General features: G+C 39.3%; 1 protein-coding gene and 3 non-coding genes across 4 annotated transcripts; 1 reads left to right on the forward strand and 3 right to left on the reverse strand.

The window, feature by feature from the left end:
- The first annotated feature begins 822 nt into the window (after positions 1 to 822).
- On the forward strand, positions 823 to 16744 carry rab11fip1b (RAB11 family interacting protein 1 (class I) b). The gene is made up of 6 exons (XM_021308864.2): positions 823 to 1357; positions 7920 to 8350; positions 8425 to 10162; positions 13636 to 14448; positions 15590 to 15704; positions 15969 to 16744. The coding sequence occupies exons 1-6, from the start codon at positions 981 to 983 to the stop codon at positions 16158 to 16160; spliced, it is 3666 nt and encodes a 1221-aa protein (XP_021164539.2). The 5' UTR covers positions 823 to 980; the 3' UTR covers positions 16161 to 16744.
- Positions 16745 to 22164: 5420 nt separating this feature from the next.
- On the reverse strand, positions 22165 to 22238 carry trnav-uac. Its single transcript has one exon. It is a non-coding gene; the product is annotated as a tRNA-Val (tRNA).
- A 1848-nt stretch (positions 22239 to 24086) lies between these two features.
- On the reverse strand, positions 24087 to 24159 carry trnav-uac. Its single transcript has one exon. It is a non-coding gene; the product is annotated as a tRNA-Val (tRNA).
- A 686-nt stretch (positions 24160 to 24845) lies between these two features.
- trnav-uac lies at positions 24846 to 24918 on the reverse strand. The gene has a single exon. It is a non-coding gene; the product is annotated as a tRNA-Val (tRNA).
- Between the last annotated feature and the right edge of the window lie 913 nt (positions 24919 to 25831).

A 25831-nucleotide genomic window follows, 5' to 3' on the forward strand; every position in this document is an offset into this window, starting at 1 on the left:
AAATGAAAAACTTTGGAGATACAGGAACAATTCATGACTCCATTTGAAAGGCGCTACTCATTAAAACTGTGGTTCCTGTACCCAGCCTTAGAGGCAAAGGGCTATAATACACAGAATCCATATATATATATATATATATATATATATATATATATATATATATATATATATATATATATATATATATATTTTTTTTTTTTATGAGTAGCGCCTTTCAAATTGAGTCATGAATTATTCCTGTATCTCCAAAGTTTTTCATTTATATATATACACATCTACCTGTCAAAGTTTGATATATTGTGCATTCAGAGATGATATTCTCCATTCCTTATTTGTAAAAAGTTCTTGAAGTTTCTTTTTTGTTAATCGTCTGGAATCATTCTACTAACCTTTTTGACTTCAACTTAATCAGCGAAATGATTTAGTGAAACACATTATATTTCAAGACACACAGACGGATGTTTTCTTGCCTTTACTCCTGTTAATTATGTTTTTCTTGCTCACAATTAATGAAAACACAACACTTATGATTAGAACATTACATCAGATCAATTTAAAAAAAAAAAAACATTTTAATACCGAAGAGTGGTCTAAACGAAAATAGTAATGCTTGCTTAAAGGTTTTTATTTTCAAAAGGTACTTTTAATCTTATAAACGAGCCTAATCGAAATGCATATAGTAATTCATTGAAGGTGACTGTATACAGTAGGAGGATCAGGTTGGGTTTATTCATAATAAAAACACATGGATCCACCCACCTGTCTGTTCGAGGTGGGTGTGGCTTAACCCCACTCTAGATAAGACCACGCCCAATCAGCTGGTTCCTGAAGTCCTGCCGAGCTCTTCTCAGCAAACTTTTCCGTCCTCCTGCTCAGTTTCGCGGTGAGCCAGATGGTGAGGAGGCTCACTTGCGTTTTATTTTGACACTTCACTCTGTAAGGGCCGCTGCTCCAGCACCAGCGGCAGGTGTTTTTCCACCATGTCCTTAGCGGATCAGCAGTGGTGTCCCACAAGCGTCCAGGTAACGGTGCTCCAAGCCAGGGGGCTCAGGATAAAGGGGAAAAGCGGCACCAATGACGCTTACGCGGTCATGCAAGTGGGCAAGGAGAAGTACCAGACGTCGGTGGTGGAGAAAAGCGTGGCTCCAGTATGGAAAGAGGAGGCCTCCTTCGACCTGCCGCCGCCGCTGCTGCTTCAGGGAGGAGGAGGAGGAGGAGGAGGAGGAGGGGGGAAGGAGCGCGGCACGCTGCACGTCCAGGTCCTGCACCGGGCTCTGGTGGGACCTGACAAGCTGCTGGGACAGGCTGTCATCAACCTGCTGCAGCTTAGTGAGGACAAAACCCGCAGCAAGACTGAGTAAGTGCACAGAAGCGTGCGTAAATATTAAAACTCAGTTCAAATTAGATGTGCTAACAAAGGACCAAGCTCTGTCCCAGAATTTGGACATTTTTGATCAGCAGAACATACGGAAATCAGACAGTGACAGCTCAACATAACAACTAAAAAGTATGAGGTAGAAAGTATCATCTAAAAATGTCTCTGTCGCTACATACATTAGTGGTATTTGTGTATACTTAGAACATTCTAAAAGTGCAAAGTAACCTCTTTAGGTTAAAGTTTGTAGTCAGAAAAAAAGTGCTGGCCTTCTGATTTCTCTGAAGAAACACCGTTGAACAGATAAAGTTTAACTGGGTATACTTTTTCTTCCACACTTAAATATTGGCAGCTAAAACTAATTGCTCTGAGTTTTATTTGCACCACTGAGACATAACTTCTGTTTTTTTTTTTTTTTTGCCTCCACTGTCAGTCATGCTGAACCTTTATGGGCTCAAAAAAACTCCCATAGTGCCTCTGTAATCTAGCAAACAATCCATCCAGCAGCATTTATGAAAGCAGTGGTTTATAATTGGTTGTTTGTCAGTTGTCTGCATTTGAAGAATGTGTGATCTCTCAACCTTCGAGCCATTTGAGAGTTCACACACTCAGCTATGCATCACTTCTAATCGTTGCCTACTCACAACGTTGCAGCTTAGAGGATTTGTTTCCTTGGTTGCAGCCTTGGAGGATGCCAAGCGGCATTACTTATTCAAGCAAATGAATGCGGTTTGTTTGAAGGTTAATTTTCACTGACCACACTCATTGAATTATTCTTTTTTTGTTCATCAAGAAATAAATTTACCTAAGACGGTATAAAGCTTTTTTTTACAGGTTAAGATTATCCAGCTTTCAGATACATAATTTAACTCCAAATTTAACTGGCTTTTTGGAAAACCACTGTCTTGCCTGCCACGGCCGCCATGATTTTCCAAACATGCCTGTTTTGTGGCAAATTTGGTAAACCTCGTTTCAATGAAAGGCCTCTCGTCACAAGCTGCACAACTTCCCTGTTTACACCGGAGGTTCCTGCGCCTCCACCGTGGGCTTTAGCTGCTACTGAGGTAAAACGGAATAGGCTGTAATCAGGCCTGGGTTTAGATTATGAAATGCATTCCAGAAAATGTGGGTAAAAAGTCATGAGCTTCAGTTACTCTAGGTAACTGAAACCAACTTTGTTTTTATTAAAAAAAAAGGTCCCCCCGCCCCCTTCATAGACTGCATATAGCCTTATATACCATACTAGTTGCTTTTTCATGGATTCAGTAGCATGCTGATTATGTAAAAAAAAAAAAAAAAATCCCTATTTCTCTCTCCTCTTTGAACTTTTTGAAATGTCTTAACGCAACTATGAGAGTCTCTGCATTTTTTTTTTTTTTTTTTTTTTTTGTGTGCTATGAATTCCAACGCAGCTCATCTGTGTTGATCTTTCTGTGAGCTCGGTGACTTTCCCTCCAGCTTTGGCCTCACATTCCTGACTGTTTTATCAATGAGAAAACAAACATTGACAGCAACAGTGAAAGTCAAGCGAGGTCAGTTTCTCGCACCAACACCACAGAGAATCAGAACGCCTTCACCAAAATGCATTTCCTTTTATGATTTATTAATTTAGAATAAAGGCTTATAGCTGTAAAGTTTCCTAAGGATTAGGTTCATGACTGAGAAAACGATCATATCAACATGACCCCCCCCCCCCCCCCACACACACACACACACACACAATAAATATAGATGGTAATAAAAGAGCTGCTGAAGATAATAAATTAGGATTGTCATTTTTTTTTATTTTTTTTATGTGATGGCAGTGTGATGAGAGCAGCTAAATTCAGTCTGGGTGTCATCTGTTTTACAATTTTCGTCTGTGCCTACTGTAACATGTCAGCCTGTTTCCCTTGATGAAAATGGCACATTGTAATACTTCAGATTGTTGAAGCAATGGAACATTACCGCTGCCATCTCTGCAAGTTTATTGAACTTCTACACAAAAAAAGCTCTCATTTGATGCTGGTGATTAAAGCACTAGGACTGTGAGCAGCAGGTGAATAGAAATGAGAACTTGGGTGCCTTTTTTTTTTTTTTTTTTTTTTTTTTTTGAACTTCATTGTTTATTGCAACCAATCTTTTTTATTTATTTTTTTTCAGGGTGAAAAAGTGAAGCACTATATAATTTAAATTAAGTAAAATCTGAGTGCATAAGTTTGCACTCGTGAATTTATTTTTAATCCCAGAAAAAAAACAGTTAAAAGGTTATGCATACAAGCTCAAATATAAACGGTTTATTTAAATACAGTTTATACAAAGACATAACCATTTTTCCCCCCCTTGCCGATCAACATTAAATCAGATTAAAACTGTTTCTAGTTCAGTTGGGATTACCTTGATTGTTTCTACTACCTGTCAGAAGGTAGGGGAGGACAATAATTCAATATCAATATATATCACAATATAACTTTTATTCAATAAGGTGATATGACATTTCCAATATTTCAATATACATTATAGTCTATGATTACAGCATTTGTCACTGACTGACGGATTTTGTGTGTTTTTTTTTTTTTTTTTTTTTTTTTTTTTAAAGCAAGTATTTCTAAAATGTTATTGGAGGAGTTTTATAAACATTGCTAAATAATCAGTTTGTACAGGCATTTGTTGTGGGCATTCTTTGCAGTCTATCTGGGGCTTTCATCTCGTTTATATTGATATTGCAATTATATTGTATCGACCGAAATTAAGAAGCATATGGTGATATAAGTTTTGGCCATATCATCCAGCCCTACCAGAAGGACAGAAAATCTAATTTCTCAGTTCATCATTTTGTATTTGAATCAAATTCAGACTACATACACAAAGATGACCATGTCTTTAAACAAGTTGTGAAGGCCCAGATGATGATGTCATGGCTTTTGGAAGATTCTGATAGGCCAATTCACAAAGTTTGAGTTAATTGAAAGCACACCTGTGTATTTATTTTTAGGCAACACCTCACTGCTTTATTGTGGAACAAGTAAAAGTCAAAAGTAATTGGGCATAATGTCAGGAAATGATCAAGAAACTGTACAATTTCATCAGTGAAACAAGTTCAACTACAACATAAGCTGGAATATATTATCTGGGACATTATTGAGAAAACTTCAAGGCCTTTTGACTTGTCGTTCAACATGAGACGGGGAATCTGTTTTCAGTTTTCCTCAAAGTTACTCAGGTCTGCTGCCATTCCTTCTGGCTTCTCTGATCCAGCAACCCTAACCGGACAGTTTTAGCCCTTGGAAGTTCTTGCTGTTGGATTACTTATTCAGCTGTTTTCCAACTCGCAGCTGCGCTCTCTGATAAGAAAAAGTTGAGTCACCCGGGGCCATTGTGTTATCAGCGGCTCAGGAAGGATGTGTCCAGCCAGTGTACGATGGATATCTGCAGATTGTTGAGTCAACCGTTATCCTCCTCTGGTTCTTTCTGTCCAGCATAGTGTCAGACTTTCTATCAGGTCAGAGAGATGTAAGATTAGCTGAAGAGCAAGAGCAGTTTAATTTCACCTTATGCAGGATGATGTTGACTCCACCTAAACGCTTTTGCAACTTCCCCTATGACTTCACTGGAGGAACTTGCTTCTTCTCGTTTTTGCTTTATTTGGAGAGTATTTGTCTGGTTTTGTGATCTGTAATCTATATCAGATTGCACACTAACCATTGTTGCACAATAAACAGTGTTTCTCTTTGCTTCAGTGAGAGGCCCAAGATGTAGGCTTTTTGTTTTTTTTTCCCTTTACTTTTTTTTTTTTTTTTTTTTTTTCTGTACACTAAATTGTAATATTTTTGGTCCCATTTGAAAATGTTGGAATAATTACAACAAAAAAGACTCAAAAGCCATTACTGAGTATTTAGAGTTGGCCTCCAGGTTGCAGAGCGTTCCACTCCAGCCTGTTCGGACATTTCTGTTTTATACCGGGGGATAATGTATTGAGTAGGTCAACATTTATCCACTTGTAGCCTTGACATCCTTCAGCTTGAAATACAAAATCACTCTGGAAAAACAAAAATGTCGGATTTGCAAAATTGGAAAGCTGGACCTCTATGACCTTGTTAAGCTGTTCCGCTGCAAATACGGTAACGTAATTGATCAGAAAACTGAATGGCTCCCTGTTTCAGCTCCGGTTCCTGAAGATTCTCTATACTGGTTCTGTCTGGAGGCTGGTTAGGGTTTGCAGTTGGTTCTTGGGTCTCTGTTGTCTAGAAGTTAAATAAATAATCGGGTGGGGGTGGATGAGCATCTGCACTGACTGGCCTGAGCAACGTGCTTGAAGACAGGAAGTGGGTGTTTTTAAAATATGAGCTATGGTGAAACCACAGATCAACACAGTTGGTCAAAAGAGGCATCAATCAAAGGAGGAGCACTTGGAGATCTTTTTTGAGACCATAGTATTTAAATTAGAAGCTTCTGGTACAAACTATGACGCTTAGAAGTCAGAAATACGTTCTGTGAGGACAACATTGTCCTTGTGATTTAAGTTAATGATTCAAGGATAAAACACGGCCTCGCAAACATTACAGATTATAGAGGAAATGTGTAACTACAATGTCTGCTCAGAGGTCGGTCCAAAAAAAGAAACATCCGAGCGCTGCACCTTATTTACAAACCTCGTGTGAACTATTCATAGGGCCTGCTTAGACATTTGTTTTCCTGACTTCTCACAATCAGCTGTAGGTTTAGCTCAGAGATACAACCAAGCTGGGGATGTCACAGAACATGTGCTGATTCTCTGAGAAGGTCTCCTGCTGACGTCTGGGTGTCAATTATTAAAATTCTTTTGTTGCTGTGCAGCTGCTTAGAGGAACCCAGGGCTGCTTAATAAATCCATACCTGAAGGTTTAACTTATTAAACAGTAAAACTTGCAGATTCTTATAAATGTGATGCTTAGAAAATTGGACAAATTTAAAAGGAAGTATGTGTTTTGGATTTATTATCTTCAGTTACAACTGCAGAGAATATAATGAACTTGTGTGAATATGAACTTTTTTTTTTTTCTACGTATGCTAAATAGCTTATCTAAGAAGAGGAGGAACATGATCCAATCCGCCAGTGAAACTTCACAAAAGATGTTTAGTGAGGCTGAATGAGATAAGATAGGAATTTCTTTATTGTGGAATAAAGTTACACCTGAATTGGGGAAATTCAGGCGTGACAATGGGAAGGACACAGTTACACAGGTTATTTGCAGTGAAAAAACTAGAGGAAAAATAAATGAAAGCTAAACCTTTACTATGCTTGGAATTGGAACAAGTAAAAGCTATATCTATACAACAGTGTTCATTTGAAGGATGTTTTGTTGGGCAAATCAAGCAGACAGGACCCACACATTATTCATATTACCAAGTACTGAAATTTGCAGATCATGTCCAGTTTACCATCAAAGGTCAGCAGGCTTGTGGGGGAGGGGGGTTGGGGGCAGCAGTGAGTGAACCATGTATCCAATTCCAGGAAAAGGCGGCTTCCCTCCTTAATTGTGTTTGTGCCACACATCTGAAACATTCCTGAGGAAGGAGGAGGAAGAGTGTGAATCTCTCTCAGTAACATAATACAGCACAATGATAGGAGAGCAAGCTGCTGATGTATTTTTTTGCCTGTCAATGCTTCCCAAGAAGCTTGCAAAGTCCAGAGGGGGGGGTACTCAAAACTCTGAAAATGCAATCAGATAGCCATGTGCAACATAGGAGGAAAAAAAAAAAAAGCCTTCAGCTACAACTTGCCGTGTTTCTGCATACAGTCACAGTGCCCCCTTCCTGATTTCTTCATTTCCTTTGGAATCCAGATTTTAGTGGAGGCTGTTTTCTCAGTGGTGAGCTGACCTCAGCTTTTTGCCCAACAGACAGTTTATTTTATGCTGACTGGGCTTTTTTGTTTCTCTGCTTTGTGAAACAATTCTGATCTTAGACCTTTTTTCTACAGCCCAGATTTATAACCAGTGCAAAGTTGGTCACCTTTCTATGTTGATGACAACCCTTTTTTTTTAATGTAGATAAACAAACTTTATCTTTGTGCAGTGCATTTTTGCAGAACACGTGGCTGCTGCCGTGTTTGCATTTTCCGTCTTACACATAAATATGCTATTTAAAAGGTAAATATGTATGTATGGATGGATGGAGTTTTTTTTTTTTTTTTTGTCCACCCCTACTCTACCACATAAAATGCTATTAAAACACCCTGGGTTTGTTGTTGTGGTTTAATGGTGCATGATGGAAAATGTTAGGTGGTTTGAATATATTTTTAAAGCATAAAATTAAGAAGTTTAGCATGATTTTAATTTTTCATTCAATATTGGTTCATAACGTTCAGCAATGTAATATTGTGCAATTAGTTTTTTATTTGTTTTTGTGTTTTTTTTTAACTGCATCAGGTAAGTTTTTAGGTTGAATGCCTTAATCCACAGGAAGCTAGTGGGAGACAAAAATATTTAATTTCATTAAACAATCTGTTCACAAAAGTGAAGCTCTTTTTCTACATTCCTCTCAAAGGATTCCTAATACTATACACTTTTTTTCTCTCCCCCAGATGGTTTAAGTTGCTGGATAAAACCGGAAAGCCAGACAAAGACCGCGGAGAGGTGTTTCTGGACATCCAGTTCATGAGAAACAACATGACCGCCAGCATGTTCGACCTCTCGGGTGCAGGAAAATCCCGCTCCCGCCTCGGAAAGTTTAAGGATAAAGTCCGTGGAAAGAAAAAGGATCTGGACTCTTCATCAGGTGTGGTGCCTTCCCTCACACAGGTTCTGACAGACAGTGAGGAAGAAGATGCAAACGGAGGCGGTGAGGCAGGAGCAGGCAAGGACGGAAAATCTAAGCAACACAAGAGGATGTCTTTGTTTTCTCCTAAATCCAACCTGCAGAGGAACATGTCTCAGTCCATGTCCGTCCTGCCTGCGAAAAACTCCTCGTTGAGTGGCAGCCAATCATCTGGGCTGAACGTGGAGTCCTCTGAGGGTCAGCAGCTTTTCTTTAATACTTGCATTTCTTCTTTGTCATTGCATGTGCTAATCTTCCTCATGTGCTTACAGGGAAAAAGAAATTCAAGTTCAAAATCCATAAACACTCAAGTGGCGCAGACAGCAAAGATTCAACCTCAGGCCAACAAAAACAAGATCAGAGCAATTTGTGTATCAATGGCAGCCATGTTTACTGTGAGGAGGTAGCACCTCGGACATCTCGCTCTGGATCCAGCTTCAGTCTATCGAGTTCAGGACGTGGATCCATGGAGGATGTACCGGAAAACTCGTCTCCATCTGTGAATTCACTTAAAGCAGGGAGGAAGTATTCACCCTGGATGGAGGAAGAGGAGGAGAAAGATGACAGCATTGAGGATTTAAGAACAGTGGAAGAAGAAAAGGCCAGACTGGAAGAGGAGGCTATTGGGAAACAACAAGGGGAGCTAGAGAGGTTGGCTAAAGAAAAGTTGAGGAGCGATGAAGAGGAAAAGATCAGGAAAGAGGAGGAAGAGCGGCAAATATTAGAAGAAAAAAGGAGGAAACTTGATGAGGAACAAAAGAGGAGCAGGGAGGAAAGAATCAAGAAAGAGGAGGAGATGGCCCAGGAGAGGAGGAGGCAGGAAGAAGAGCAAAAATTAGCCGAAGAACAGAGGAGACTAAAAGAGGACGAAGAAAGGAGGATTGAAGAAGAGAAAGTCAGAAGAGAACAAGAGAGGGCTGACGAGAGGAGGAAAAAGGAGCAAGAACAAGAAAAGAGGCAAAGGGAGGAAGAAGAGAGGCTTAAGAAGGAAAAGATTAGAGCAGAGGAAGAAGAGAAGGCTAGAAAAGAAGAGCATGCAAGGCTAATGGCAGAAAAGAGACTAGAGGAAGAGAGGATTGAGGCTGAAGAGAAATTCAGAAAAGTAGAAGAGGAAAGGATTAAGATGGAAGAAGAGATGAAAAGGAAAGAACATGAGGAGAAGTTGGCAAAAAAGAGGGAACTGGAGGAAGAGGAAAAGAGGAGAGAAGAGCAAGAAAAGATGCAAAGGGAGGAGGACAGAAAGATAAAAGAGGAAGAAGAGAGGCTTAGAAGACATGAACTAGAGAGGCTGGCTAAAGAAAAGCTGAGGCAAGAGGAAGAGGAGAGAAGAAAGATTGAAGAGCGAGCTAAAAGGAAGGAGGAGGAAATAATCCAGAAAGAGAAAATGAGACAAGAGGAGGAAAGGATTAGGCAAAAAGAGGAGGAAGAGGAGAGGAAAAGAAGGCAAGAAGAACTGGAGAGGTTGGCTAAGGAAAAGCTAAGACAAGAAGAAGAAGAGGAGAGAAGAAAGGTTGAAGAAGAGCAAGCTAAAAGGGAGGAGGAGGAGGAAAGGATCCAGAAAGAGAAAATGAGACGGGAAGAGGAGAAGGCTAAGAAAGAGAGGATGGAAGAAGAAAAAAAAGAGGAAGAGAGAATTAAAAGGGAAGAACAAGAAAAATTGGAGGAGGAAACAAGAAAAAGAGAGGAAGACGAGAGAATAAAAGAGGAGAAACGTAGAGAAGAGGAAATGGAGAAAAAAAGGTTTGAAGAGGAGAAAAATAGGATTGAAAGGGAGAGAATAAGGAGGGAGGAGAGGGCTGAGAAGGAAAGGCAGGAAGAGGAAGAAAGGAAACAGGAGAAGTTGGCAAAAGAAAAGAGAGATAACCAAATGAAGGCAGGACAAAAAAGTGTTGGCCCAAAAGTCAAACTGAGAGTTCCTGTTGAAATCACCTCCACCAATCCATTTGATGAAAACTTTTCCTCTTCCGAGGAAAGTCCCACCTCATCTGAAGCAAAAACTGATTATCAAAGGTTTGTGGATCAATATTTCCCTGATATTTAACGGTTGTTTCACCTGTTTCTGGTATTTGGCTCTTAATCTTCAAAGTAAAAAACAATTCACTGGCTGAGATGTTTTCCTTATCTCAGCCAGTGGATGTTTTTCCTTTTTGTTGTTCTAATAATTATAATTCATGTTGCATATGACATCGATGGGATATACCATATCAAGTGGTAGCCTAACTCATGTTTAAATTTGCTGAAACTGTTCCAGGAAATGGTTCATACTGCAGTTATGTTGCTCTCAGTAATCAGTCACTACTTTAATAATCTCCGAAGGGAATATGTTGCAGGATATGATGATGTAATGCTCAGCAGTGTAGCAAATGGAAATGACTTTCAGGGAAGTTAAACTAGGCCGTTTGCTCTCAGCCTGTTAAACATCCATGTTTGATGGCATCACCTGAAGCAGCAGGAGCTTAAGGTAATATGTGCATTTCTACAAAAATAACCTGCTCTATGCATCACAAATTAAAACTCACTGCTTTCAGCCACTGGCCTGTATGCAGACCATTTCCTTCATATAAATCTCTACGATAACATCTGCCATCCCAATTGTAGCAGCCCATGTTTTTAATTAAACAGCACTTTATGGACCCTATGTCCCAGTAATATGGAATCCAGTTGGAGAGATGTTGATGTCAGGAATATGTTCCTGCATCCATATTGCTGTGAAACACGCAACTTTGCCAATGTCAGCACATCAGGCTCCTACTTTTCTTTTTTTTTTTTTCTTTTTCTTTTTTTTCCAGGAATTAACACATTTCTGTACATAATTCAACTTCCGTTATGTCCTCTAACTTTCTTGCATCAGACCTAGATCTGTTCCGTGTCCTCTTCAAGCTGTTGAGAACTTTTGAGTTTTCTTTTTTTTTTTTTAAATCAAGTGTCCAACAAAAACGCAGAAATTATTGCAGCTTAGTGCATAGCTAAACTATAATTTGTGTCTCAGTTTTTTGCTAAATTCATCTCAAATGGAGGACATTGAAAGTTAATGGATCCAGTTATATGAGAGTTACAGCACATGAAATTAAATTAATGACATCCATCAGTTATCAGTTTTTCTACACCCTCTTAATCCTTACAGGATTAACTGCCTGTCTCCAGTTGTTGAGGGGGTAAATGAATGGCATTTCTAAAAAAAAAAAAAAAAAAAACAGCGTGACAACCAGGTGTATTAAGTTTCACTATTTTCAGTTGTCAAAAAGTTTCTGGCACGACCTCACAAACTTCCAATGTGCATTAAGAGGGTAAAAGATCTGATGAGGTTAAAACTTCAGCAACACATGAATTTTATTGAAAGCAAAACACGTTGGTCTGTGAATAAGAGTTGGTGCAAAGTACTTGTAGTGTTTATGAAAGAGGATTAATGCCATTCAAATAAAATAAGTCTATTCAGTTCTGACTTTTTTCTCAGAATTCTGAGATTAAAGTCAGAGCTGAATAGACTTTTTTTTTTTTTTTTGAATGGCCCTAATCCTCTTCCGTAAGTGTTGGTTAAGCTTTCACTTCATAAAAAAGAGTATTTCCAGCCTTCATTTCAGTACTATTGCCAAAATATTGTCATATTCCTTCCCTTCTTGCATCTATCTTTACTTCCTTCATTTCAGTTTCTTACTTTTACAGATTACATTTTTAATACCTGTCCACTGCAGAAGTATTTTCCATAACTTTTTATAGTGAAGCTTTGTATTTTTCTTTCAACGCAAATCCGTAGCCCTGGACTTTAACACTAAAATGTGTAGAAACCATGGAAAACTACAGCAAACAGGCTTAAATCAGCGGCAACCGGACTTTCGCTCAGTTCTTTCTGAAAATGTTTCAACACCTTATCCAGGAGTCGTTGTCAATTCTGATGGTTTACACTTGAGCCACCTTGAAAGGAGGGGAAAGTGCGAGCCACCAGAATTGACAAAGACTCTTGGATAGGTGTTGAAACATATTCAGAAAGAACTGAGCCTCCTATTTAAGCCTGATTTGCTTTTGCGAGGACTCCGGATAACTGACAATTGGCACAGACACATGCATAACAAGAAGATGAGCCTCTTTACTTGACTGGGTAAAGGAGATATTCGGAAGACATTTTATGAATTTGTGTCACCTCATGTAAATATTATATAGTGATAGTCAGGATGGACATAGATAATTCAGAACAGTAGAATTAAATCCATGATGACTATGGAAATCTATGCAAGACTTAAAGATAAGAGAGAAGTTATAAATGTGTTGGAGTGAGCATTAATTATTTAAATGTGTATATTGTGGTTGCAGGATTGAAAGCACATTTAACTGATGTTGACCTTTCGTGGTTATCAGCAGCAGAACTGTAAAAGAGGCAACGAACGGGGATTTTAATGCTTGATGAAAATATTATGGGTCATTTAGATGCACACAGTGTCATCTGAATGTGCCTCATGTTCTGTTCCTCAGTCTGGGAGAACTCTGTAACTGATCGTCCCGGCACGTCTCTTCTAAATGCAAGAGCCAGCTGATACCAGCATCAAAATTGCATGGCTTTGAGCTCATGTTTGTTTGGAGGAGTGTGCATACTGGGTTTAAGGATGAAGCTAATTGCAGTCTCGCTTCATTGTGCTGAGTATTATGTGAAGAAGTGAAATGACTACACTCTCTAAATGTACTCTGAAGTCTTCAAATTCGCTCCGAAACTTCAGAGTTGCTCACAAGACCCTGCAAGAGAACTGATCCTCCTTGTAGATTTTGGCATTGTTACATTACAGCCACAAGCGCCTGTGTAAGTAATTGGTATTTTAGGAGATAAACCAAAAAAAAGAAAAACATAAGTGAAGTGGAAGGAAAACAAGCCTGTCGGTGTGGGTGGATTGCTTTGTCTAAGTTTGTTTGTACTTGTTCCCCTTTCCATGTTTAGATGTTCAACATTTGGGATTTTTTAGTTTTATTACTAATGTCTGGTTTAAACTTCTCCACAACTTCATCCCCCACCTTTCTGCTATCTTCGTTGGTCTTTGTGATGCTGTTTTTTTCACCAACGTTCCCTAACAAGAACATTATTGGAGGGGGAATCTATTTACTAATTTGGGCATTTCTGATGAGCACTCTTACTGGACTGTATTTGTGGAGAAACGGTGTAAGGTAAACTGGAATCTAAATTGAATAGTTTTTAAACAATTTGTAACAACGATTTTTTTTCCTCTCCCCTTTTATTTTTAACTATGTGTTGGTCTACATAAAATCTCTGTATTGCAACCAGACACTTCACTGTCTGGTTGGATTGTAACAAAATGTTTAAGATGGGAGGCACTGAGAACTTTTAACATCCATGTCAGCTTTTAGACTTTTTTTAGATCTTCAAAGTTCAAACACATTTTTGTCTGAATGTTTTTCTGCTTAATATTTTCACTTCGCTGTTGAATGTCTTTAATTAACAGCTGTTTTTTGCCCACACCTTGTGTCTGTGTCACTTCCAGATGTCAGTCAGCCGTGTCATCAGTAGAAAGTGGGTCTGTTTCCATCAATGAAAAGGACCCAATTAACGCTCAGCGGGAAAAAAGAGCTGCTCCTAAGCCTCCGGGAAGGAATCAGCCAGAGAGGCCGAGACAGCAGGAGGAAGAGACTTCTGCACAACATCTGTCACAAATTAACAAGCAGAGTAAGGACAAGAATGTCTTAACTGTCAGTGTTGCTCCTCAGCGCTCTGTGCAGATGATCGCTCCACTGAACAGATCTTCCAAAGATTCGAAGAACATTCAGAGTGCAACGGAAAATGACTCCACCAAAGAGGCAACAACCAAAAACAATAAACGGCCAGCTCCAGCCATACCCTGCATTGCTGAGGACAAGCTTCACAGAGGTGTGGTGGAAGAAGACCGAGCTGTTCATGGATTAAATCCGTTTGAAGATGGAGATGACAATGATGAAGATGAAAATGACCACACAGTTCACGATAATGTAACAACTTCTGGTAAAACTGATCCAGTGTGTTGGCCTCCTGTCAAATCACAAAGTGCTGACAGAGATGCTGCTAAGATCAAATCTTCAAAAATACTTCATGCCCCCCTACCTCCTGCTACCCCTGACACCCCCTCGAGCTCCAAAATCAGTCAAACCCATGATGAAAGCAAGGTTTCAGATGACTTTGGAGCAACTGCTCCAAGTAAAGCATGCTACCCACAAGAGGTCAAAGGTTTTGCTCAGGTCCAACAGAATCCAAATAAAGAGTCCAAACCGACTGTGATTGTGGCAGGTGTAAAGGAAGAGGGCCCTCTTGCAAGTTCACGCAGGTAAGAGACTTTAGTTCTTTTTACATTAAGGAAATTGGTCTAATTCATGGATTAATATGTCTAACGTACCTTGCAAAAGTCTTAAAAGTGCATAGCTACGTTATTTGACTTTTAAATGTATACGTCAGTAGCTCACGCTGGTTGCATACAAAGTTTTTAATAAAGATCATCACATCCTTCTGGCATATTAGTTGTTTTTGTGGTTTATGCTTTTATTTTGCTCAATTTGTTAATAAATAAACCCCTTTGAGTATTATTGTTATAGTTATTGTTATTATTATTGTTATTATTATTTATTATATTTTTAATTTTATTTTTTTATAATAACATTGAAAGTACAACACTGCACAAGCGCAGCAGGGGATAAAACAAGGTAGCGGCTAACGGCTATTAGCATCTCACAGAGAAACAATGCAGAATGGTCCAAGAGCCATTGGAAAACAAAAATGATTCCAAGAGGGGGGAAAAAAAACTGAATTAGCTCTGGAATACAGTACGAATGTTGGTGTTCACTGAAGCAGAAGCTAAAGCTGACGATCGCTCAGATATGACCTCAGAGTTGATTGACATGAGTAAATGTTTTGATTTGAGGCTCTTAAAGTTCCTGTAGAATGGCGTACTCTATTAACGATTGGTCTTCGATCACGCCGAGCTGCTGCTTTACTGTGAGGCATTGCAGAGGTTCAGGCTCCGTCCGGCATTATTTATAATTTACTTAATAATTAAGCAAACCGGCATTATGACAGTTCTGCAACACTACAGGTAGATGACGCCATGTCTGTTTATATTTGCTAATCCCGCCCGGTGCTGGATTCTATTTAGCCTCAAAGAGGACTAACAAAACATTGTCAAGATGGAAGCATGGTGTATATAATTTTATTTTATCATGATCAAACATGATCAAACGTGATTGCAATTCATTATTGTGTTGGTCTCTCACACAAAATCCTAATAAAATGCATTGGAAATCATGGTTATAATGGGGCAAACATGTGAAAAGGTTAAAGGGGTTTTGATAGTTTTGCTTCAAACGTCACCACTAAGTTACTATGCAATCTTTATAGAAAGAAATTATATTTTAATTTACGTACTCCATTTTTTGTTCTCGCCATTTTTTCCCACACTCTTCTTGTCATTGCAGACTTCAGCCTGTAAAACCACTTAATCCTCTGGAGCAGCAGTCTGACTCAGAAGTTAAAGTTGGAAATGATAAAGCCACAGGATTGGACCGCAATGGCATTCAGCACAAAACAAACGTAGGCATTTTTTATTTAAACTAAATGTTTAAGATTGCAGAGATGTTTATCATTGTCTGGTTCCTTTGTGTACTTCAGCAGATTCAGTGGGTTATTTTTAAAGGCCAGCTAAAAACGTATCTTTTTAAATTGCTTTTGTTTAATTTTGTCCTTTTTTTTTTTTGTTTTGTTTTCTTTGGTAAAACACTTCATGATTTTTATTTTTTTTTATCTTGAGCGGTGGTATATAAATAAAGTTTTACTTGCTTACCATACCTCCCACAGGTTGGCACAGGGAGATCAGGACCATACTCCCAGCTGACTCGTGAAGAACTGATCGCTCTGTTGTTGAAACAGGAGAGCCAGCTTTCTGAGAGAGATAAAAAGATATCGGAGCTGGAACAGTACATTGACAACTTACTGGTGCGGGTAATTGAAGAAAAGCCAAGTATCCTCCTGTCCATGAAGGTTGCATAAGTAGATTTTCAGCTGACCAATTTCAATCAGATCAGATCCCTGCAGTCTAACTTTATTCTCTTCACTTCTACATGTGAAACATGGCCTCTAAATATGGGTAGAGCTCATACCTGAGTACTGGAGTTTTTGATCAACTGTTTATAGAGGGGAATAGACCTCAAAGTTGATTTATTAACAAGAGAAATCAAAAAGCAGATGTAGTAATATAAATGTAATGACTGGTGCAATTTCAGTAAAATCTTTATGTTGATTTATCTTTTTCATGTGGTAATCTGAAAGCATATTATATGTTCATTGCCTGCATGCCGAGCATTAAGTTCAAACTTAACAGACTTGTTATATTTCCTGGTTAAATCAAAAAACTTCTTTTTACAAGCCTGGTCAAAAAGAGCCTTGCATTTATTACTCTGTACTAGAATTTGATATTTTGCTTGTTGTGTCTTTTTTTTGTTGTTTTTTGTTTTTTTTCAAAATTCTGTAAATGAAGAGCACTTTAATTATATCTCACTAAATGAATGATAAACACTGAAACATAGACACTGTTTTTGTACATTTGCAAAAATAAAATGAAATGACCTCTAGAATGTGGGTTGTCTTTGTTTTATCTGAGGCTATAGTTGTGCCAGAATATTAAGTTGTCCATACTTTGGGGGGGGGGGGGGGGGGGGGGGGGGTAGGATGATGGAATCAGATCAGAATGATTTTTATCAACATGCAAACTACAAATGTTTCTTGCTCATGCAATTGTCCAGTACTTGTAGGTATTTTAAAGTATAGAGCAGCAAGTAACAACAAAAACAGGAACTTGGTTATATGTTTATAACAATGCGATTATTGGCCTTGTAACAAAGGCCAATGTGGTTGAAGTGCGTTACCTAGTGGGGAAAACGCAGGAATATTGCTAAATTAATGAGTTTTGATAATTTTTTTTAATTAGACAAGTTCGGTGAGCCGGATTAAAAAGCTTGAGGTATCGTAAATGGCCCACGGGCCATAGTTTGCCCATGCCTGATCTATGATGTTCAGTAATGTGCAGACTTTAAGTGTTAATTTTTTTTTTTTTTTAAACAAAATGCTATGTAAGGGATGTTAAAGTACTATAGTGTATGTATATGCAATTATGTACTTGGATTTGTGCAATGCTAGTAAGTTGCATGCTCAAAATAGTTGGGTGTGGAAAATGCTAAGGATCTATCACAGAAGGAAAAAAAAACACAGGTTTTGAATCTGGGACCTTTTGCGTGTAAAGCAAACATGATGACCACTAAAAACTCTAATGTAGGTTTCTGTCAGTTGTGAAGGAGAGGTTTTGTTGTCAATATTGCTCTTGTGGTAAATTTTAAGGAACCAAAACCGTAGCAAACAAGGTTTAATTAAAATGGTCAATGGGAACATGAAGTCTACAGTTCTGACCATCAAACAATGCCACAGTCTAAACTCCTGTTGGTATCCTTTGAAGTGACATAGAATGTCAGAAGAATCTAGCATGATTAATGCAAAATGTATTACAGTCATACTCTTTAAATACATTGACCTAAATAAGCTGTTTCTGCCAGGTGAAACGTGATGACCACCACACTATAGAAACTCTCCTGTACTGCTCTTTCACTGGTGAAGAAGTCAGCATGGCTAACTATTAAAAAAACACAGGTAAGGCGTACGGAATAGGACAGAGCCCTTCTTTATCTGACCAAGTGGTCTATACCTGTAAGCCTTTGGTTTCTGGATTCTTCCCGTGTTTCAGAAATGATTCGACGAATGCAAAGTCCTTCTCAGTTATCCACTGATGTTGTTGGACTTGAACTAAACCCCCCCTTCATCCTTCTCTATTTTGGGTTTAAGCTCATACTAGCTCGGGTTCTAAAGACCTCATAATCTAACGAGTATCACCCTGCTTAGAGTTCCTGTGAGACCTCTTTAGCTAGATAAGTAGGACACAACTGATCTACTAACCACCTCCATCCTAGGGCCCCACCCTTTTTCAGTAGACAAGCTGGGCAACCTAGTAGCCTGAGGCCACCTTTTTCTGCCCTAGTTAACAGTGGATCCTACTTGTACATAATGGCACTTGTTATTAGATCAACTTATTTTTGTTGACTCAAAAGTCCCTAAGGGTGTTGTTTATTATATTTTTAACCATTTTATGACCATTAAATAACTCAATGAATGTTGACTTAATAATTGAATGTAACTTCTAATTTTATATGCTTCTTTAACTAGTACACTTTAGCAGGGAATTAGTAACAGCATTAATCAGCTACTGAAATCACAAATTAAAATTTAACCAATGTCCTAGCTCTTATCTAAGACTGATTACTAATATGTTCAGAAGAGGCTTTTGAATTCAGTAGAGCATACTGACTCATACCACAGATGAAATACCAAAGTGTCTCTGATTTCTGGGTGACGGGGTTGTTCAGATGAAAGATTTTCCTCCTCTCAATGGCAACACTCCGATGTCCAGATAATGTCCTGCTCACAAAGACTCACAGCTTGAGTCTCCGTCCCTATACCATGGACTGAGGTTCATCTTTTTGGCTTGACAAGTTGTTTCAGTTTTACCTCTGACATCCGGCGGGTAAGAGTCCTATCTCTGGAATATTCGGGTTGTTTTCATCGACCAGTTCAAAACCACAGAGGCAATTCTTAACAGACTCAGTAGGTCATTGGCCCCGAATAGGGTGTTTTCAGCTGACGTCACGCTCACGTGACTACTCAGCGCGTCCGCCATATTGGGTGGCAGTCGTTTCGCACCGTTGACCTGCATTGTATGACGCCTTAGGCAGTATTGGAAGTGAACAATGGGGAAAACGTGTTTAATGGTTGGTTGCACGGTCCGTGGAGGTGGAGATCAACGCTTTCTATCGCCTACCAGCCGTAATAGTGAATCAGTGTGAAAAAAAAAAAAAAAACAGCTGTCTGAACAACGCCGTCACCTATGGCTGACACGGATATCCAGGTCCGATTTGGACGGTGTTAAGCTGGAATACGCCAGAGTCTGCGGTGCTCACTTTGTCACAGGTAATTAACTGTTAAGTATTTAAAACATATAAGAAGAATATATTAATAATAGGGCTTGGGCGTTATGACTTATTACTTTCCACGGCTGTCGTGTTGACTGCCTCCGCCGCCTCTACTGCCTATTACTACCGCATACTGTACTCCCTCTCTCAGCCGTGTTTTAATTTGATTAATTTCACCTTAACTTGATTTCAACCATGGTAAACCGTTGCTGTATTGTGGGCTGTAACAGCGCAACACATGATCGCCATGGGAAAAACATAGAAACAGATTAATTTTCCACCGCTTTCCTGCCTGGAGGCGCAACCACGGAGAACAACTGTTAGCGATAACAAAGAGTCGTCGGCTCGCTTGGATCGCGGCTGTAAGTCGACCGAACATAACTTTCCACAGTATCCCGATGTCAATGAGAGTGTGTTCTAAACGTTTGAAACACATAGCAGCAAGTTAAAAGTACATTACATGCGCGAGTGGTTGTTAGCGCTAACGGTTAGCATGAGCCAGAGCCCGGCTGAGCGCAGCTTACCTTTGAACGAGTTACAGAGATAAAGAGATCGTCGGCTCGCTTGGATCGCGGCTGTAAGACCGAACATAACTTTCCACAGTATCCCGATGTCAATGAGAGTGTGTTCTAAACGTTTGAAACACATAGCAGCAAGTTAAAAGTACATTACATGCGCGAGTGGTTGTTAGCGCTAACGGTTAGCATGAGCCAGAGCCCGGCTCAGCGCAGCTTACCTTTGAACGAGTTACAGAGATAAAGAGATCGTCGGCTCGCTTGGATCGCGGCTGTAAGACCGAACATAACTTTCCACAGTATCCCGATGTCAATGAGAGTGTGTTCTAAACGTTTGAAACACATAGCAGCAAGTTAAAAGTACATTACATGCGCGAGTGGTTGTTAGCGCTAACGGTTAGCATGTGCTAACCCGTCTGTACGCAGCTTACCTTTGAACGAGTTGCTGTGTTCCCACTGTTTGCTGGCTTTATGATCTGCAGCTCCTGCCGGCGCCAATACGGTAAATACAACTTAATTTTGCACTGGTCATTGTTCTGCTTAAATAATTAAAGCCGCGAGCGGCGTCGATCGGCCTTGCAGCCAAGCGCCTTAGCGCACCGCCCGCCACAGGCGGGCGGTGCGCTAAGGTGCAACACATTTGCGTCGGATTGTTTACATTTTTACCATCTTATTAAAACTCACCCGTCCACGTATGATGGCGATTTCCTTGATGTACATAACCAGATGTGAACTGGTTGTGAGCCTCTAGATCCTTGTAAGCTCTCATTTCCTCAAGAGTGTGCAGAGGGTTTTCACCGAACACCAGGTAATGCACTATGTCGCCGTGCTCTACATTTGGCCAATCATCTGGATAAGTGCTAAACAAGGCACCGTGGAGGGCATACGGGTCCATATGGTCGATCACGGAACATTTCCTCAGATATACGTCCTTATCTGGTCGCTCTAGCGTGCTGGCGTACTTATCCATTCGCGATACGATAATACGTGTAAGACAACTAGAGATAAGGAAGTGTGCCACCCAATATGGCGGACCGGAAGTTGGCCAGTGACGTCAGTGAAAACACCCTATAGTGGAGGAAACGGGGAGAAAGGGCATTGGACTCAGCTTTAATGGTTCTCAGAGACAAGGTGTTCCGTGGTTATCCTCTGGCCAGTTGATCTTCCTACTTGTCTTGGGTCTTCTTTCTTCTTTTCTACAGGCTTAACAGGAAGCCAATGAAGGGAAGCTAAGATAGGAGAAATATGATCCCTCTTGTTTATTTTCATCAGAACTCTTGCAGCAGTATTTTGGATCAGCTGAAGACTTTGAACTGCATTTTGTGGACTTCCTGATAAAGAATCGCAATAGTCCAAATGCATGGACTAGTTTATCAACATCACCCCTGGAAAGAATATTTCTGATTTTGGCAATATTCCGGAGGTGAAAAAAGGAAACTGGAAACCTGTTTAATATGGGATTTAAATGACATGTCTTGGTCAAAAATAACAAGATTTTTTACTTTATTACCAGAGACCAAGTTAATGCAAACCAGATTAAGTGATTAAGAAGTTTATTTTTTGAGGACTCATGTCCAAAGATGACAACTTCTGTCTTGTCAGAATTTAAATGCAGGAAATTTAAAGTCATCCAGCTTTTGATGTCATCAAGACATGCCTGTAGTCAAAGTAATTCATTAGATTCATCAGGATTTATGGATGAATATAGCTCAGTATCATCAGCATAACAGTGGAAATTAATCAAATGCTGTGTGATAATTTTGCCAATCGGAAGCATATATTTAGTAAAGAGAATTGGCCCAAGAAATGAACCCTGTGGTACTCCACAAGTGACCCTAAAGTTTGAAAAAGATTTACTATTAACACGAACAAACTGAAATCTGTCCGACAGATAAGATTTAAACCAGCCTAATGCTTTCCCCTTAATCCCTACAGTATGTTCAAGTCATTCATGAAGAATATTGTGATCAGCTGTATCAAATGCGGCACTGAGATCGAACAGGACAAGTACAGACACAAGTCCATTATCTGAGGCCATGAGATTATCATTAGTGACCTTCACCAGAGCTGTTTCAGATGAATAGATAATGTCCAAATTAAAGCTCACCCAACCACTGATTTCGTAGTAACATGACACAACAAATTTTGCTCTCTATTTGTAAAACCATAACAAAATTAGTCTAAAAATGAAAGTTCATGCAAAACTATAATCTAGCTTTCCGTCAGTTGTGAAGCGCAGATTTTGTTGTCAATATTGCTCTGGCGGAAAATGCTAAGGGAAAGTCATAGTAGCAAACAAGATTCCATTAAATTGGTCAGTGGTAATACTAGGTTTGGAGACTATGGTTCTAACCATCACAACTTCTAAACTGCTTTTAGTATCCTTTGAAGTGACATAGAATTTAAGATGAATCTGGTATGATCAACGCCAAATATTCTCTAATCATACTCTTGATATCAATAAATTGATTCTGCCAAGTCTTGAACCTGGGACCTTTTGCGTGTAAAGCAAACATGATGACCACTACACTACAGAAACCCTGCACTACTGCCCTTTCACTGGTTGAGTAGTCAGCATGGCTAACTATTGAAGCAACACAGGTAAGGAATAGTAAATTGCCGACTAATCATACCGAGCCATTCTTTTTCTGACCAAGTGGTTTATACCTTTAAGCATTAGGTTTCTGGATTTTTCCCGTGTGTCAGAAAGTCTTGGACCAATGCAAAGTCCTTCTCAGTTACACACACATTTTGCTGTATCTTTGTAAAACGTTGAATTAACTTAACACAATAACCAAATGAGTCAAGAAATTGAAATTCACGCAAAACTCTAATATAGGTTTCCATCAGTTGTGAAGGGGACATTTTGTTGTCAATATTGCTCTGGCAGACAATACTAAGGGATCATCACCGGAGCAAACAAGGTTCCATTAAATTGCTCAATGCGAACACCGGGTTGGGAATCTACGGTTCTCTTGTTAAGGACAGGTTTTGTTGTCAATATTGCACTTGTAGCATATTTGTAAATATAATATAGTACATTTTAAATCAATGCAAGTGGGTAGTGACCAATCGGGTCAATGGGCTAGTTGGATCAGAAACTAGATAAGACTCATGAAGGAGCAGACAGACTGGAAGGTTGCAGTTGCGAGTGCCTTTGTATTTATAGTGTAGACAATTATATACATATTTACAACAGTGAAACATTCAAATGGCCATATAAAATGCGCAAAAGAGAAAAACAAAATAAACAGAAAAAAAACATTAATCAATTCTACAATTAATGAACCCACACCCTTCAGTTCATTCACCCCAAGCTGGGGTTGGTTAAAGGTCCCAAGCAAGTTCTTTTAAAGTGCTTGGTGCAGTGCAGGTCCTGACTGACGCAAGTCAGATCAGAGTAGAACAGAATTGTTCATTGGCTGCAAGGAGCCTCCTACCAGCCTGGCAGGAGATCAACAAGTCTTCACGCACGCACGCCAACGTGCAAATCTTTCTTGGGCTCTAGGCCTGGATCTTCAGCTCGCCATCAAACCTGGCCTGAATAATAAAACAGGACCATTTTCTCAATATATATATTCAAACATTCTAGTGTGCACACACACAAATTCAATAAATGGCACTCTTTGCACTATAAATAATTCCAATTTTCAGTCAATATGCATATTCAATATAAATATAAAGTTCAATATAAAATTACATCCATGAAAATCCAATAAATACGCACTATATGAATTAGTCAACATGAAATGTAAAGAAAACCTAATATAAACAAGTGCTCAACAAACATTTAAGGCACCCAATTGTTTACATGTGGTTTGTATAAATCTAAAATGGTCGTCCGTTTGTTTAGCTGCTAAATTACCAAGTATACAAACAAACATTTACATCAATGACACTAAGGCACACACAGAAACACTCACCAATTCCAAAGTTTATGCCTCACACAAGAGGGTTTTCTCCCCCATCTCATCCTGGCAAAGTAGTTAGCTCCTGCAGCTCTGCTTCTCCCAACATGTCCTTATTTTCCTACTTCCTTACTCCAGCTAATATACCTAGCTGATAGGCTGTGGAAGTACAGGTGACCTTGATGCTTGACAGTGATTGGCTATGAAGTAGTGAGGGGATGGAAGTTGAATTTTACACAGGCTTGATCACTGAGATTTACACCCGGGTTACACACTGGTGGTAAATTCTAAGGAACCATCAAACAGTAAAACAAGGTTCCATTAAATTGGTCAGTGGGAACACTGGGTTTGGAGACTATGGTCCTAACCATCACAACTTCTAAACTTCTTTTAGTATCCTTTGAAGTGACATAGAATTTAAGATGAATCTGGTATGATCAATGCCAAATATACTCTTGAAACTCATTGGTCTCAATAAATTGTTTCTGCCAGGTCTTGAACCTAGGACCTTTTGCGTGTAAAGCAAACGTGATGACCACTACACTACAGAAACCCTGCACTTCTGCCCTTTCACTGGTTGAGTAGTCAGCATGGCTAACTATTGAAGCAACACAGGTAAGGAATAGAAAATTGCCGACTAATCATACCGAGCCATTCTTTTTCTGACCAAGTGGTTTATACCTTTAAGCATTAGGTTTCTGGATTTTTCCCGTACGTCAGAAGGTCTTGGACCAATGCAAAGTCCTTCTCAGTTACACACACATTTTGCTGTATCTTTGTAAAATGTTGAATTAACTTAACACAATAACCAAATGAGTCAAGAAATTGAAATTCACGCAAAACTCTAATATAGGTTTCCATCAGTTGTAAAGGGGACATTTTGTTGTCATAATTGCTCTGGCAGACAATACTAAGGGATCATCACCGGAGCAAACAAGGTTCCATTAAATTGCTCAATGCGAACACCGGGTTGGGAATCTACGGTTCTCTTGTTAAGGACAGGTTTTGTTGTCAATATTGCACTGGTGGTAAATTCTAAGGAACCATTAAACATGAAAACAAGGTTCCATTAAATTGATCAGTGGGAACACTGGGTTTGGAGACTATGGTTCTAACCATCACAACTTCCAAACTTCTTTTAGTATCCTTTGAAGTGACATTGAATTTAAGATGAATCTGGTATGATCAATGCCAAATATACTCTAATCATACTCTTGAAACTCATTGGTCTCAATAAATTGTTTCTGCCAGGTCTTGAACCTGGGACCTTTTGCGTGTAAAGCAAACGTGATGACCACTACACTACAGAAACCCTGCACTTCTGCCCTTTCACTGGTTGAGTAGTCAGCATGGCTAACTATTGAAGCAACACAGGTAAGGAATAGAAAATTGCCGACTAATCATACCGAGCCATTCTTTTTCTGACCAAGTGGTTTATACCTTTAAGCATTAGGTTTCTGGATTTTTCCCATGTGTCAGAAAGTCTTGGACCAATGCAAAGTCCTTCTCAGTTACACACACATTTTGCTGTATCTTTGTAAAACGTTGAATTAACTTAACACAATAACCAAATGAGTCAAGAAATTGAAATTCACGCAAAACTCTAATATAGGTTTCCATCAGTTGTAAAGGGGACATTTTGTTGTCAATATTGCTCTGGCAGACAATACTAAGGGATCATCACCGGAGCAAACAAGGTTCCAATAAATTGATCAATGCGAACACCTGGTTGGAAATCTACGGTTCTCTTGTTAAGGAGAGGTTTTGTTGTCAATATTGCACTGGTGGTAAATTCTAAGGAACCATCAAACAGGAAAACAAGGTTCCATTCAATTGATCAGTGGGAACACTGGGTTTGGAGACTATGGTTCTAACCATCACAACTTCTAAACTTCTTTTAGTATCCTTTGAAGTGACATACAATTAAGATGAATCTGGTATGATCAATGCCAAATATACTCTAATCTTTTTCTGCTCCGCCTCTCTGCCTGCTCGGACGCTTTTTTCTCTGCTCCCTGCTTGCTTGCATTTTCCTGCGTTTTACTTTTTATCTCCTTTTTATCTCTTTGCCAAAACCACGGAAAGTTGGATTTAGTTATTTTTATTTATTTTCTTTTTATTTATTTTTGATTTTGATTTTGCAAAGATGCCTACCTTCACCACAGTGGACCTTGACACGCTTCTACAAAAGATCGCCGTTATAGAACAGAAGATATGCCGACTCG

This window comes from Fundulus heteroclitus, unplaced genomic scaffold, assembly GCF_011125445.2.
Source record: "Fundulus heteroclitus isolate FHET01 unplaced genomic scaffold, MU-UCD_Fhet_4.1 scaffold_319, whole genome shotgun sequence".
In the NCBI taxonomy this organism is placed as follows: Eukaryota; Metazoa; Chordata; class Actinopteri; order Cyprinodontiformes; family Fundulidae; genus Fundulus; species Fundulus heteroclitus.

Coding starts and splice junctions, on each gene's coding strand:
- rab11fip1b (XM_021308864.2), top strand. CDS start 981: ATGTCCTTAGCGGATCAGCAGTGGTGTCCCACAAGCGTCCAGGTAACG. Junction 8,351..8,424: donor GAACGTGGAGTCCTCTGAGG/GTCAGCAGCTTT, acceptor ATGTGCTTACAG/GGAAAAAGAAATTCAAGTTC. Junction 14,449..15,589: donor CCTCTTGCAAGTTCACGCAG/GTAAGAGACTTT, acceptor TTGTCATTGCAG/ACTTCAGCCTGTAAAACCAC.